Consider the following 13,264-nt stretch of genomic DNA (forward strand, 5'->3'; position numbering starts at 1 on the left):
AATTGGGTGAATTTTAGCCCATTCCTCCTGACAGAGCTGGTGTAACTGAGTCAGGTTTGTAGGCCTCTTGATTTTCCCATGATGTCAAGCAAAGAGCCACTGAGTTTGAAGGTAGGCCTTGAAATACATCTACAGGTACACCTCCAATTGACTCAAATGATGCTTCTAAAGCCATGACATCATGTTCTGGAATTTTCCATGCTGTTTAAAGGCACAGTCAACTTACTGTATGTAAACTTCTGACCCACTGGAATTGTGATACAGTGAATAAGTGAAATAATCTCTCTATAAACAATTGTAGGAAAATTACTTGTGTCATGCACAAAGTAGATGTCCTAACCGACTTGCCATAACTATTGTTTGTTAACAAGAAAGTTGAAGTGAAGTTGGAGTGGTTGAAAAACGAGTTTTACTGACTACAACCTGTATGTAAACTTCCGACTTCAACTGTATTTAATTCAAAGGTTTGGAATCTGTATAGCCTACAGTAGTTATGATTATGAAGGTATGATTATAACGTTTGTTATGGTATCTGAACAGAACATGGCTTTTTCCCTCTCTTAACCCATGGCAGGTTTGAAGTGGTCCCTGTTGCTAAGACTTGTACCAAAGTAGCGTCTGGTTGTTATTTGTAGTCGCTCTTCTGTTGAAGGATTGCGAAGTGAGAGGTTTCACTCTCGCCAAAATCTGCACTGCAAATTGGCCAGTATTACCTAGTGTTGAGTTTTCAGTGTAACATTTCTAGTGTAGATTCAGGTGTTAAATTAACTATGTAAGTGTTAAATTAACATTTGTTGGTGTAAAATAACCCCAGTGCTGGTGTTAATTACCAGTGTTAAACCAAAACCACGCCCATCATTGTCATATTTCCTAGCCTAATCTATTGATTTTTAGAATTAATCTCATGCTATTCAAATATTAATAACATACATCTTTCTAAACTAATCCAATCTGTTACTTGGACTTTTGCACCTGTTACTGAAATCGTTGTTCCAGTTTAGGTTGTTTCATTTCGTAGTTGTCCCAGTCTGGCAGTCATTCTGAATGCAGTTTGTGGGTTATATATAAAAAAAAAAAAACATGTTGGATATCCTCACTCTGGCTGGATTCTAGTGATGTTACATTTGATACCGGAGCACCGAGGCATGTCTCGAAATCGCTAAGCAACTACCTTCGAAGCAGTGCACCGATGTGTGTATCACTTTATCAGAAGTAATGACTTCTGAAGCTTAGTTTGGTCACATGCGAAAATGCGAGATCCCAATGATTTTGCCGTGGTTCCGGTGCTTTCTTTCGATTCCAAGCCACTTTCAAACACCGACCCCTACTGGACACTGTACTTACAAATCTAGTTAGGATTTTGTACAAACTGTTTCACCTGACCGGTAGTTTAGCAGAGTAGGGAACTATAGAATATTCAGGGACGTGAGGGTGAATCCCATTAAAAATACACACTATTTAGATTTTTTTTAATGTGAAACCACACTTTCTGCACTGTTGTTCAAATAATTAGTTGTATTTAGTATAGTATAAGCTTCTGTCTTAATAAGCATCCTAAATAATGCCATAGATTCTGTTTTTTGAAAAATATTAGACTAGAAGGTGAAAAAGGGATGCATGATGTAAGATGCGAACCTGGCATTCCAACTGTTTCTAGGCTACTTCAGATAATGGCTTACCGCTGCTCCATGGAGTTTTAATCAACAAATAAAAAGCTCCCGTCTGGTTTTCACACGCGCTATTTATTGACCAGCAGATGTCACTATGGTAGATCTCTGGGGATGGTCATGGTTAATCGAAAATCCGGATTTCCGAACAGACGTTAGTGTTTAAACACTTATGAGAGTAGGCTATCCATTTGTGGATATATTTTTTAAGGCACATTTTTAATAACGAAAAAGCTTTGTTTAAATGAAATTGTCCATGTTATTTTGTTACACAGAACGATATACCATGACATTTTAAATGCTTAATTGAATAAAACAGCAAACTTTAGAATGTAGTGTTTATACGGCACATTAAGCTACTCTGCTTCAGATGTCACGTGTCTTTGACCGTCCATTGTGCACTGTAAGTGTAACCTACAGTTCTGAGGATGTTGATAACTGATTGTTTTAATGTTGAAGCTCATTTTCTATCATGGGTTATGGGATGGGTTTTACATGAAAAGGCATTTTACTATCATAGAGCATTTAGCCCTCCGGGCAGACCTAACAGCGATATGCTATTTTCACCTCTTCAAATAGGAATTAACCTATAGGCGCACACCAACAGAGGGTCCAGAAGACCTGACACAGATCAATGCTAAACACTCAACGGAAAACTATTTTTAAAAAACCCAGAATTAGTTCTATGATGGTGAATATCAGACTCTTTCACTGTTGATGTTAGCCTAAGCTCCTGTTAGCCAAATACTACTGGAATAGCACCCTGTTGTGGCATTTTGCATTATTCTGATTGGGCAATAGAGTAGAGAATTGTAGTTATTTATTTTTAGACTAATCATTATATTATTTGATTAGTGAAATAATTTCAAATGCCCACCCCTACTTCTGTTGTGCATCACCTTGCCTGTTTTTGAACAGCCATGTCGCGGAAAGAAACAGACCCTATTGCCAGATCCTAAACCATGGATCACTAGCAAATCGTCTGAGGCCTGTGCTTAATAGCTTGGTTAAAAAAATAAATTAAAAAAATCCTCCTGACTAAGGCCTCAGACTAAGGCCAGGAGTTTTTTGTTGTTGTGATATTGGTGTTCAATGTGAGTAGTCTTTCTTCACTGAGAGTGTTAGTTAGTTAGCGCCATTGACCTGTGATATGGTGAGGTCCTTGTAGGGAAGTGAGGGGGATGCCAGGCAGGCTGTAGAGTGATGTGTCCCTCAACTCTGTGACCCTCAGAGAGGCCTCACTGACTTATTGAGGATACACTGTGGGACAGCTGTGAGGCAGACCACACTCAGGCTGTGTTTATGTGTATATTTTACAACTCAGTGTAGATGTGTGTCTACAGTGTAGATGTGCATGTGAATGTGTATTTTGTAACGGTTGTGTGCGCCTGTGTGCAGGTTATGAAGATGTGGTGCTGGGTTTTCCCCCTGGCGTTCCTGCTGTCCTCAGTGCACCAGGCTGAAGCCCAAGGTAAATTGACCCCTCTGCCTACAGTAAAACAGCTATCTATTCTGTCATACTATGCCTCTGCACTAATTCTCTCTACTTGCATCATCATACTAGCCTACTCTAGCCCACGACTCCCAGAGCTAAGATACAGAGACTCACTAATGCACCTCTCCTCAGGCAGGTGTAATAATGTTGGACCAGCAGACATAGTGTTCCTGATAGATGGCTCGTCCAGTATCGGCAGGGCCAACTTCCTGCAGGTCAAGGGCTTCATGGCCGGTATCGTCAAGCCCTTCACCAGCTCCGTGGGCCAATCAGGGATCCGCTTCGGCGCTGTGCAGTACAGCGACACCTCAAGGTCAGACACTGAGAGTTTTGTCTGTTATGTTTGTTTCTAGTGACAATATCTATCTATAACACTTGACTCTCCATTTTTGTCTCTTCCTCTCTTTCTTTCTTACTGCCATAATAATAGTGTATGGTTTTTCCCAGGTAATTCAGTTGTTTATTGTTGTGTGTTTTGTCCCGTTCAGAGTGGAGTTCACCTTCACCACATACCTGAATGGCACAGAGCTGGTCAGCGCTGTGGAGAACCTCAACTATAAGGGAGGCAACACTCGCACCGGTGCTGGCCTCAAATTTGTCGCTGACAACTTCTTCAACCCCACCTCCATCCGGAACGTCTCAAAGGTTTGAGGGGGGATAGAGTGGGCTGAAAGACTGACTATAGTTTATCCTGTGACAGACCATGACATATTTCTCTCTCTCTCTCTCTCTCTCTCTCTCTCTCTCTCTCTCTCTCTCTCTCTCTCTCTCTCTCTCTCATATATATATGCAGGTCTGTATACTGATCACAGATGGGAAGTCTCAAGACAGTGTAAGCGACCCAGCTCAGAAGCTACGGAGTCTGGGAGTGGAGATGTTTGCAGTGGGTAGGTTTGGGAAGACATTCAAATCAAAGTTTATTTGTCACATGCACAGGATACAGCAGGTGTAAACAGTACAGTGAAATGCTTACTAGCAAGCGCTCCTCAACAGTCTAGTAGAAATATCAATATGAAAATATCAAAGTCAGATGACAAAATCGAAATATTAACAAGAAATATAGAAAAGCACTAGAAGTAGGCGAATAGAAGGTCTGTGCAGGTATATAGTTAGGTTTAACTGTTCCGCAGTCTTATGGCCTGGAGGTAGAACCTGTTGGTCCAAGACCTGATGTTCCGACACCGTCTGCCAAATGCCAAATTGACTCATTAAACCCGACCACAAGCCTCAGGCTGTATATCTTGATAGTTTGGGTGTGTACAGTATTTAACTGGTTGTTTTTGTCTCTGTCAGGTATAAAGAGTGCAGACCAGACTGAGTTGGCTCTGATAGCCACTCCTCCTCAGAGAGACTACACATTCTTTGTGGGGGACTTTAAGTTGCTTAACACACTGCTCTCCCTGGTGGGCCCGCGTGTTTGTTCCAGCTCTGGTGGAGTGTACGCTAGCGATGGTAAACACACACCCACAGCTCAGTACAATACATTACAGTCTATTACACTATAAACATCCCCTCTCTATATTTATCTCCCTTTCATTGTCTTACCTCTCCTCCACTCTACCTCTCTCTTTCTCTCTTTTTTTTGCAGATGCCTTCTCTGGTCCCTCTAACCTCCAGTTCTCAAGCCAGACCTCTGATTCGCTCAGGTTCCGGTGGACTCCCGCAGGGGGGCCTGTGACTGGCTATGTGGTGCAGTACACGCCCCTCTCTGGCCTTGGCCAGCCAATCACAGCGGAGCTGCGTCAGGTGGGCATTGCTGGTTGGGTGGTGGGGGGTGTGGTGTTCATTCCTGACTCAGGGGATGGGCAGCAGCTCATACTGTAGATGTGACCCAGATTCTAATGGCTCATTGCAGTTCTGGGAGTGGGTGCAGCCAGGGAGCCTGATTACATGGCAGACAGACAGAGAGAGAGGTATTGGGTTGAGTAGGAACATGTTTCAATGGGTGGATCTGGAGTTTAATTGAATTTCTGTGTCTGTGCAGATTAAACATTGGCAGGAAAAGAGTGAAATTCCACCTCTGTGACTGGGTGTGTGTTTTGGCAATCATGACTAGGGTTGCAAAGCTACTGGTAATTTACCAAAGTTACCAGAATCCTCTGTAATTCTGGTAATTAACAGGTCATCTCTGGTAATGTTGGTCATTTATACAATAATTACCTTGTTTTTTATTCATATATAGCATTAATTTGTTATACTGTATCTGTTTCCATATGGTTCATGAGTTTCTAGAGGATAGACCTTGTGGTTCATGAGTTTCTAGTGGATAGACCATATGGTTCATGAGTTTCTAGTGGATAGACCATATGGTTCATGAGTTTCTAGTGGATAGACCATATGGTTCATGAGTTTCTAGTGGATAGACCATATGGTTCATGAGTTTCTAGAGGATAGACCATATGGTTCATGAGTTTCTAGTGGATAGACTTTGTGGTTCATGAGTTTCTAGTGGATAGACCATATGGTCAATGAGTTTCTAGTGGATAGACCATATGGTCAATGAGTTTCTAGAGGATAGACCATATGGTTCATGAGTTTCTAGTGGATAGACCATATGGTCAATGAGTTTCTAGAGGATAGACCATATGGTTCATGAGTTTCTAGTGGATAGACCTTGTGGTTCATGAGTTTCTAGTGGATAGACCATATGGTCAATGAGTTTCTAGTGGATAGACCATATGGTTCATGAGTTTCTAGTGGATAGACCATATGGTTCATGAGTTTCTAGAGGATAGACCATATGGTTCATGAGTTTCTAGTGGATAGACCATATGGTTCATGAGTTTCTAGTGGATAGACCATATGGTTCATGAGTTTCTAGTGGATAGACCATATGGTTCATGAGTTTCTAGTGGATAGACCATATGGTTCATGAGTTTCTAGAGGATATACCATATGGTCAATGAGTTTCTAGAGGATAGACCATATGGTTCATGAGTTTCTAGTGGATAGACCATATGGTTCATGAGTTTCTAGTGGATAGACCATATGGTTCATGAGTTTCTAGTGGATAGACCATATGGTTCATGAGTTTCTAGTGGATAGACCATATGGTTCATGAGTTTCTAGTGGATAGACCATATGGTTCATGAGTTTCTAGTGGATAGACCATATGGTCAATGAGTTTCTAGAGGATAGACCATATGGTTCATGAGTTTCTAGTGTATAGACCATATGGTTCATGAGTTTCTAGTGGATAGACCATATGGTTCATGAGTTTCTAGTGGATAGACCATATGGTCAATGAGTTTCTAGAGGATAGACCATATGGTTCATGAGTTTCTAGTAGATAGACCATATGGTTCATGAGTTTCTAGAGGATAGACCATATGGTTCATGAGTTTCTAGTGGATAGACCATATGGTTCATGAGTTTCTAGTGGATAGACCATATGGTTCATGAGTTTCTAGTGGATAGACCATATGGTCAATGAGTTTCTAGAGGATAGACCATATGGTTCATGAGTTTCTAGTGGATAGACCATATGGTTCATGTGTTTCTAGTGGATAGACCATATGGTTCATGAGTTTCTAGTGGATAGACCATATGGTTCATGAGTTTCTAGTGGATAGACCATATGGTTCATGAGTTTCTAGTGGATAGACCATATGGTTCATGAGTTTCTAGTGGATAGACCATATGGTTCATGAGTTTCTAGTGGATAGACCATATGGTTCATGAGTTTCTAGTGGATAGACCATATGGTCAATGAGTTTCTAGAGGATAGACCATATGGTTCTTGAGTTTCTAGTGGATAGACCTTGTGGTTCATGAGTTTCTAGTGGATAGACCATATGTTCAATGAGTTTCTAGTGGATAGACCATATGGTCAATGAGTTTCTAGAGGATAGACCATATGGTCAATGAGTTTCTAGAGGATAGACCATATGGTCAATGAGTTTCTAGAGGATAGACCATATAGTTCATGAGTTTCTAGTGGATAGACCATATGGTTCATGAGTTTCTAGAGGATAGACCATATGGTTCATGAGTTTCTAGTGGATAGACCATATGGTTCATGAGTTTCTAGTGGATAGACCATATGGTTCATGAGTTTCTAGTGGATAGACCATATGGTTCATGAGTTTCTAGAGGATAGACCATATGGTTCATGAGTTTCTAGTGGATAGACCATATGGTTCATGAGTTTCTAGTGGATAGACCATATGGTTCATGAGTTTCTAGTGGATAGACCATATGGTCAATGAGTTTCTAGAGGATAGACCATATGGTTCATGAGTTTCTAGTAGATAGACCATATGGTTCATGAGTTTCTAGAGGATAGACCATATGGTTCATGAGTTTCTAGTGGATAGACCATATGTTTCATGAGTTTCTAGTGGATAGACCATATGGTTCATGAGTTTCTAGTGGATAGACCATATGGTCAATGAGTTTCTAGAGGATAGACCATATGGTTCATGAGTTTCTAGTGGATAGACCATATGGTTCATGAGTTTCTAGTGGATAGACCATATGGTTCATGAGTTTCTAGTGGATAGACCATATGGTTCATGAGTTTCTAGTGTATAGACCATATGGTTCATGAGTTTCTAGTGGATAGACCATATGGTTCATGCGTTTCTAGTGGATAGACCATATGGTTCATGAGTTTCTAGTGGATAGACCATATGGTTCATGAGTTTCTAGTGGATAGACCATATGGTTCATGAGTTTCTAGTGGATAGACCATATGGTTCATGAGTTTCTAGTGGATAGACCATATGGTCAATGAGTTTCTAGAGGATAGACCATATGGTTCATGAGTTTCTAGTGGATAGACCATATGGTTCATGAGTTTCTAGTGGATAGACCATATGGTCAATGAGTTTCTAGAGGATAGACCATATGGTTCATGAGTTTCTAGTGGATAGACCATATGGTTCATGAGTTTCTAGTGGATAGACCATATGGTTCATGAGTTTCTAGAGGATAGACCATACGGTTCATGAGTTTCTAGTGGATAGACCATATGGTTCATGAGTTTCTAGTGGATAGACCATATGGTTCATGAGTTTCTAGTGGTTAGACCATATGGTTCATGAGTTTCTAGTGGATAGACCATATGGTTCATGAGTTTCTAGTGGATAGACCATATGGTTCATGAGTTTCTAGTGGATAGACCATATGGTCAATGAGTTTCTAGTGGATAGACCATATGGTTCATGAGTTTCTAGTGGATAGACCATATGGTTCATGAGTTTCTAGTGGATAGACCATATGGTTCATGAGTTTCTAGTGGATAGACCATATGGTCAATGAGTTTCTAGAGGATAGACCATATGGTTCATGAGTTTCTAGAGGATAGACCATATGGTCAATGAGTTTCTAGAGGATAGACCATATGGTTCATGAGTTTCTAGTAGATAGACCATATGGTTCATGAGTTTCTAGAGGATAGACCATATGGTTCATGAGTTTCTAGTGGATAGACCATATGGTTCATGAGTTTCTAGTGGATAGACCATATGGTTCATGAGTTTCTAGTGGATAGACCATATGGTTCATGAGTTTCTAGTGGATAGACCATATGGTTCATGAGTTTCTAGTGGATAGACCATATGGTCAATGAGTTTCTAGAGGATAGACCATATGGTTCATGAGTTTCTAGTGTATAGACCATATGGTTCATGAGTTTCTAGTGGATAGACCATATGGTTCATGAGTTTCTAGTGGATAGACCATATGGTCAATGAGTTTCTAGAGGATAGACCATATGGTTCATGAGTTTCTAGTAGATAGACCATATGGTTCATGAGTTTCTAGAGGATAGACCATATGGTTCATGAGTTTCTAGTGGATAGACCATATGGTTCATGAGTTTCTAGTGGATAGACCATATGGTTCATGAGTTTCTAGTGGATAGACCATATGGTCAATGAGTTTCTAGAGGATAGACCATATGGTTCATGAGTTTCTAGTGGATAGACCATATGGTTCATGAGTTTCTAGTGGATAGACCATATGGTTCATGAGTTTCTAGTGGATAGACCATATGGTTCATGAGTTTCTAGTGGATAGACCATATGGTTCATGAGTTTCTAGTGGATAGACCATATGGTTCATGAGTTTCTAGTGGATAGACCATATGGTTCATGAGTTTCTAGTGGATAGACCATATGGTCAATGAGTTTCTAGAGGATAGACCATATGGTTCTTGAGTTTCTAGTGGATAGACCTTGTGGTTCATGAGTTTCTAGTGGATAGACCATATGTTCAATGAGTTTCTAGTGGATAGACCATATGGTCAATGAGTTTCTAGAGGATAGACCATATGGTCAATGAGTTTCTAGAGGATAGACCATATGGTCAATGAGTTTCTAGAGGATAGACCATATAGTTCATGAGTTTCTAGTGGATAGACCATATGGTTCATGAGTTTCTAGAGGATAGACCATATGGTTCATGAGTTTCTAGTGGATAGACCATATGGTTCATGAGTTTCTAGTGGATAGACCATATGGTTCATGAGTTTCTAGTGGATAGACCATATGGTTCATGAGTTTCTAGAGGATAGACCATATGGTTCATGAGTTTCTAGTGGATAGACCATATGGTTCATGAGTTTCTAGTGGATAGACCATATGGTTCATGAGTTTCTAGTGGATAGACCATATGGTCAATGAGTTTCTAGAGGATAGACCATATGGTTCATGAGTTTCTAGTAGATAGACCATATGGTTCATGAGTTTCTAGAGGATAGACCATATGGTTCATGAGTTTCTAGTGGATAGACCATATGTTTCATGAGTTTCTAGTGGATAGACCATATGGTTCATGAGTTTCTAGTGGATAGACCATATGGTCAATGAGTTTCTAGAGGATAGACCATATGGTTCATGAGTTTCTAGTGGATAGACCATATGGTTCATGAGTTTCTAGTGGATAGACCATATGGTTCATGAGTTTCTAGTGGATAGACCATATGGTTCATGAGTTTCTAGTGTATAGACCATATGGTTCATGAGTTTCTAGTGGATAGACCATATGGTTCATGAGTTTCTAGTGGATAGACCATATGGTTCATGAGTTTCTAGTGGATAGACCATATGGTTCATGAGTTTCTAGTGGATAGACCATATGGTTCATGAGTTTCTAGTGGATAGACCATATGGTTCATGAGTTTCTAGTGGATAGACCATATGGTTCATGAGTTTCTAGTGGATAGACCATATGGTCAATGAGTTTCTAGAGGATAGACCATATGGTTCATGAGTTTCTAGTGGATAGACCATATGGTTCATGAGTTTCTAGTGGATAGACCATATGGTCAATGAGTTTCTAGAGGATAGACCATATGGTTCATGAGTTTCTAGTGGATAGACCATATGGTTCATGAGTTTCTAGTGGATAGACCATATGGTTCATGAGTTTCTAGAGGATAGACCATACGGTTCATGAGTTTCTAGTGGATAGACCATATGGTTCATGAGTTTCTAGTGGATAGACCATATGGTTCATGAGTTTCTAGTGGTTAGACCATATGGTTCATGAGTTTCTAGTGGATAGACCATATGGTTCATGAGTTTCTAGTGGATAGACCATATGGTTCATGAGTTTCTAGTGGATAGACCATATGGTCAATGAGTTTCTAGTGGATAGACCATATGGTTCATGAGTTTCTAGTGGATAGACCATATGGTTCATGAGTTTCTAGTGGATAGACCATATGGTTCATGAGTTTCTAGTGGATAGACCATATGGTTCATGAGTTTCTAGTGTATAGACCATATGATTCATGAGTTTCTAGTGGATAGACCATATGGTTCATGAGTTTCTAGTGGATAGACCATATGGTTCATGAGTTTCTAGTGGATAGACCATATGGTTCATGAGTTTCTAGAGGATATACCATATGGTCAATGAGTTTCTAGAGGATAGACCATATGGTTCATGAGTTTCTAGTGGATAGACCATATGGTTCATGAGTTTCTAGTGGATAGACCATATGGTTCATGAGTTTCTAGTGGATAGACCATATGGTTCATGAGTTTCTAGTGGATAGACCATATGGTTCATGAGTTTCTAGTGGATAGACCATATGGTTCATGAGTTTCTAGTGGATAGACCATATGGTCAATGAGTTTCTAGAGGATAGACCATATGGTTCATGAGTTTCTAGTGTATAGACCATATGGTTCATGAGTTTCTAGTGGATAGACCATATGGTTCATGAGTTTCTAGTGGATAGACCATATGGTCAATGAGTTTCTAGAGGATAGACCATATGGTTCATGAGTTTCTAGTAGATAGACCATATGGTTCATGAGTTTCTAGAGGATAGACCATATGGTTCATGAGTTTCTAGTGGATAGACCATATGGTTCATGAGTTTCTAGTGGATAGACCATATGGTTCATGAGTTTCTAGTGGATAGACCATATGGTCAATGAGTTTCTAGAGGATAGACCATATGGTTCATGAGTTTCTAGTGGATAGACCATATGGTTCATGTGTTTCTAGTGGATAGACCATATGGTTCATGAGTTTCTAGTGGATAGACCATATGGTTCATGAGTTTCTAGTGGATAGACCATATGGTTCATGAGTTTCTAGTGGATAGACCATATGGTTCATGAGTTTCTAGTGGATAGACCATATGGTTCATGAGTTTCTAGTGGATAGACCATATGGTTCATGAGTTTCTAGTGGATAGACCATATGGTCAATGAGTTTCTAGAGGATAGACCATATGGTTCTTGAGTTTCTAGTGGATAGACCTTGTGGTTCATGAGTTTCTAGTGGATAGACCATATGTTCAATGAGTTTCTAGTGGATAGACCATATGGTCAATGAGTTTCTAGAGGATAGACCATATGGTCAATGAGTTTCTAGAGGATAGACCATATGGTCAATGAGTTTCTAGAGGATAGACCATATAGTTCATGAGTTTCTAGTGGATAGACCATATGGTTCATGAGTTTCTAGAGGATAGACCATATGGTTCATGAGTTTCTAGTGGATAGACCATATGGTTCATGAGTTTCTAGTGGATAGACCATATGGTTCATGAGTTTCTAGTGGATAGACCATATGGTTCATGAGTTTCTAGAGGATAGACCATATGGTTCATGAGTTTCTAGTGGATAGACCATATGGTTCATGAGTTTCTAGTGGATAGACCATATGGTTCATGAGTTTCTAGTGGATAGACCATATGGTCAATGAGTTTCTAGAGGATAGACCATATGGTTCATGAGTTTCTAGTAGATAGACCATATGGTTCATGAGTTTCTAGAGGATAGACCATATGGTTCATGAGTTTCTAGTGGATAGACCATATGTTTCATGAGTTTCTAGTGGATAGACCATATGGTTCATGAGTTTCTAGTGGATAGACCATATGGTCAATGAGTTTCTAGAGGATAGACCATATGGTTCATGAGTTTCTAGTGGATAGACCATATGGTTCATGAGTTTCTAGTGGATAGACCATATGGTTCATGAGTTTCTAGTGGATAGACCATATGGTTCATGAGTTTCTAGTGTATAGACCATATGGTTCATGAGTTTCTAGTGGATAGACCATATGGTTCATGCGTTTCTAGTGGATAGACCATATGGTTCATGAGTTTCTAGTGGATAGACCATATGGTTCATGAGTTTCTAGTGGATAGACCATATGGTTCATGAGTTTCTAGTGGATAGACCATATGGTTCATGAGTTTCTAGTGGATAGACCATATGGTCAATGAGTTTCTAGAGGATAGACCATATGGTTCATGAGTTTCTAGTGGATAGACCATATGGTTCATGAGTTTCTAGTGGATAGACCATATGGTCAATGAGTTTCTAGAGGATAGACCATATGGTTCATGAGTTTCTAGTGGATAGACCATATGGTTCATGAGTTTCTAGTGGATAGACCATATGGTTCATGAGTTTCTAGAGGATAGACCATACGGTTCATGAGTTTCTAGTGGATAGACCATATGGTTCATGAGTTTCTAGTGGATAGACCATATGGTTCATGAGTTTCTAGTGGTTAGACCATATGGTTCATGAGTTTCTAGTGGATAGACCATATGGTTCATGAGTTTCTAGTGGATAGACCATATGGTTCATGAGTTTCTAGTGGATAGACCATATGGTCAATGAGTTT

General features: G+C 39.9%; 1 protein-coding gene across 7 annotated transcripts in view; it reads left to right on the top strand.

Moving 5' to 3' along the window:
• The window catches only part of LOC110493231 (uncharacterized), a 121,357-nt gene that overhangs the window by 16,002 nt on the left and 92,091 nt on the right, over positions 1-13,264 (top strand). For all 7 annotated transcript variants that reach the window (XR_016487963.1, XM_090205706.1, XM_090205702.1 and 4 more), the window contains 6 exons: positions 3,066-3,138; positions 3,295-3,475; positions 3,651-3,807; positions 3,956-4,049; positions 4,456-4,614; positions 4,751-4,908. Coding sequence is in view for 6 of the 7 variants with exons in the window: in XM_090205702.1 (XP_090061828.1) it covers positions 3,066-3,138; positions 3,295-3,475; positions 3,651-3,807; positions 3,956-4,049; positions 4,456-4,614; positions 4,751-4,908 (822 nt within the window). In the remaining variant the exon portion in view is untranslated. The remainder of the gene's footprint in view (positions 1-3,065; positions 3,139-3,294; positions 3,476-3,650; positions 3,808-3,955; positions 4,050-4,455; positions 4,615-4,750; positions 4,909-13,264) is intronic.

Source organism: Oncorhynchus mykiss, chromosome 17 (genome assembly GCF_057628025.1).
Source record: "Oncorhynchus mykiss isolate SJ-2025 chromosome 17, ASM5762802v1, whole genome shotgun sequence".
In the NCBI taxonomy this organism is placed as follows: Eukaryota; Metazoa; Chordata; class Actinopteri; order Salmoniformes; family Salmonidae; genus Oncorhynchus; species Oncorhynchus mykiss.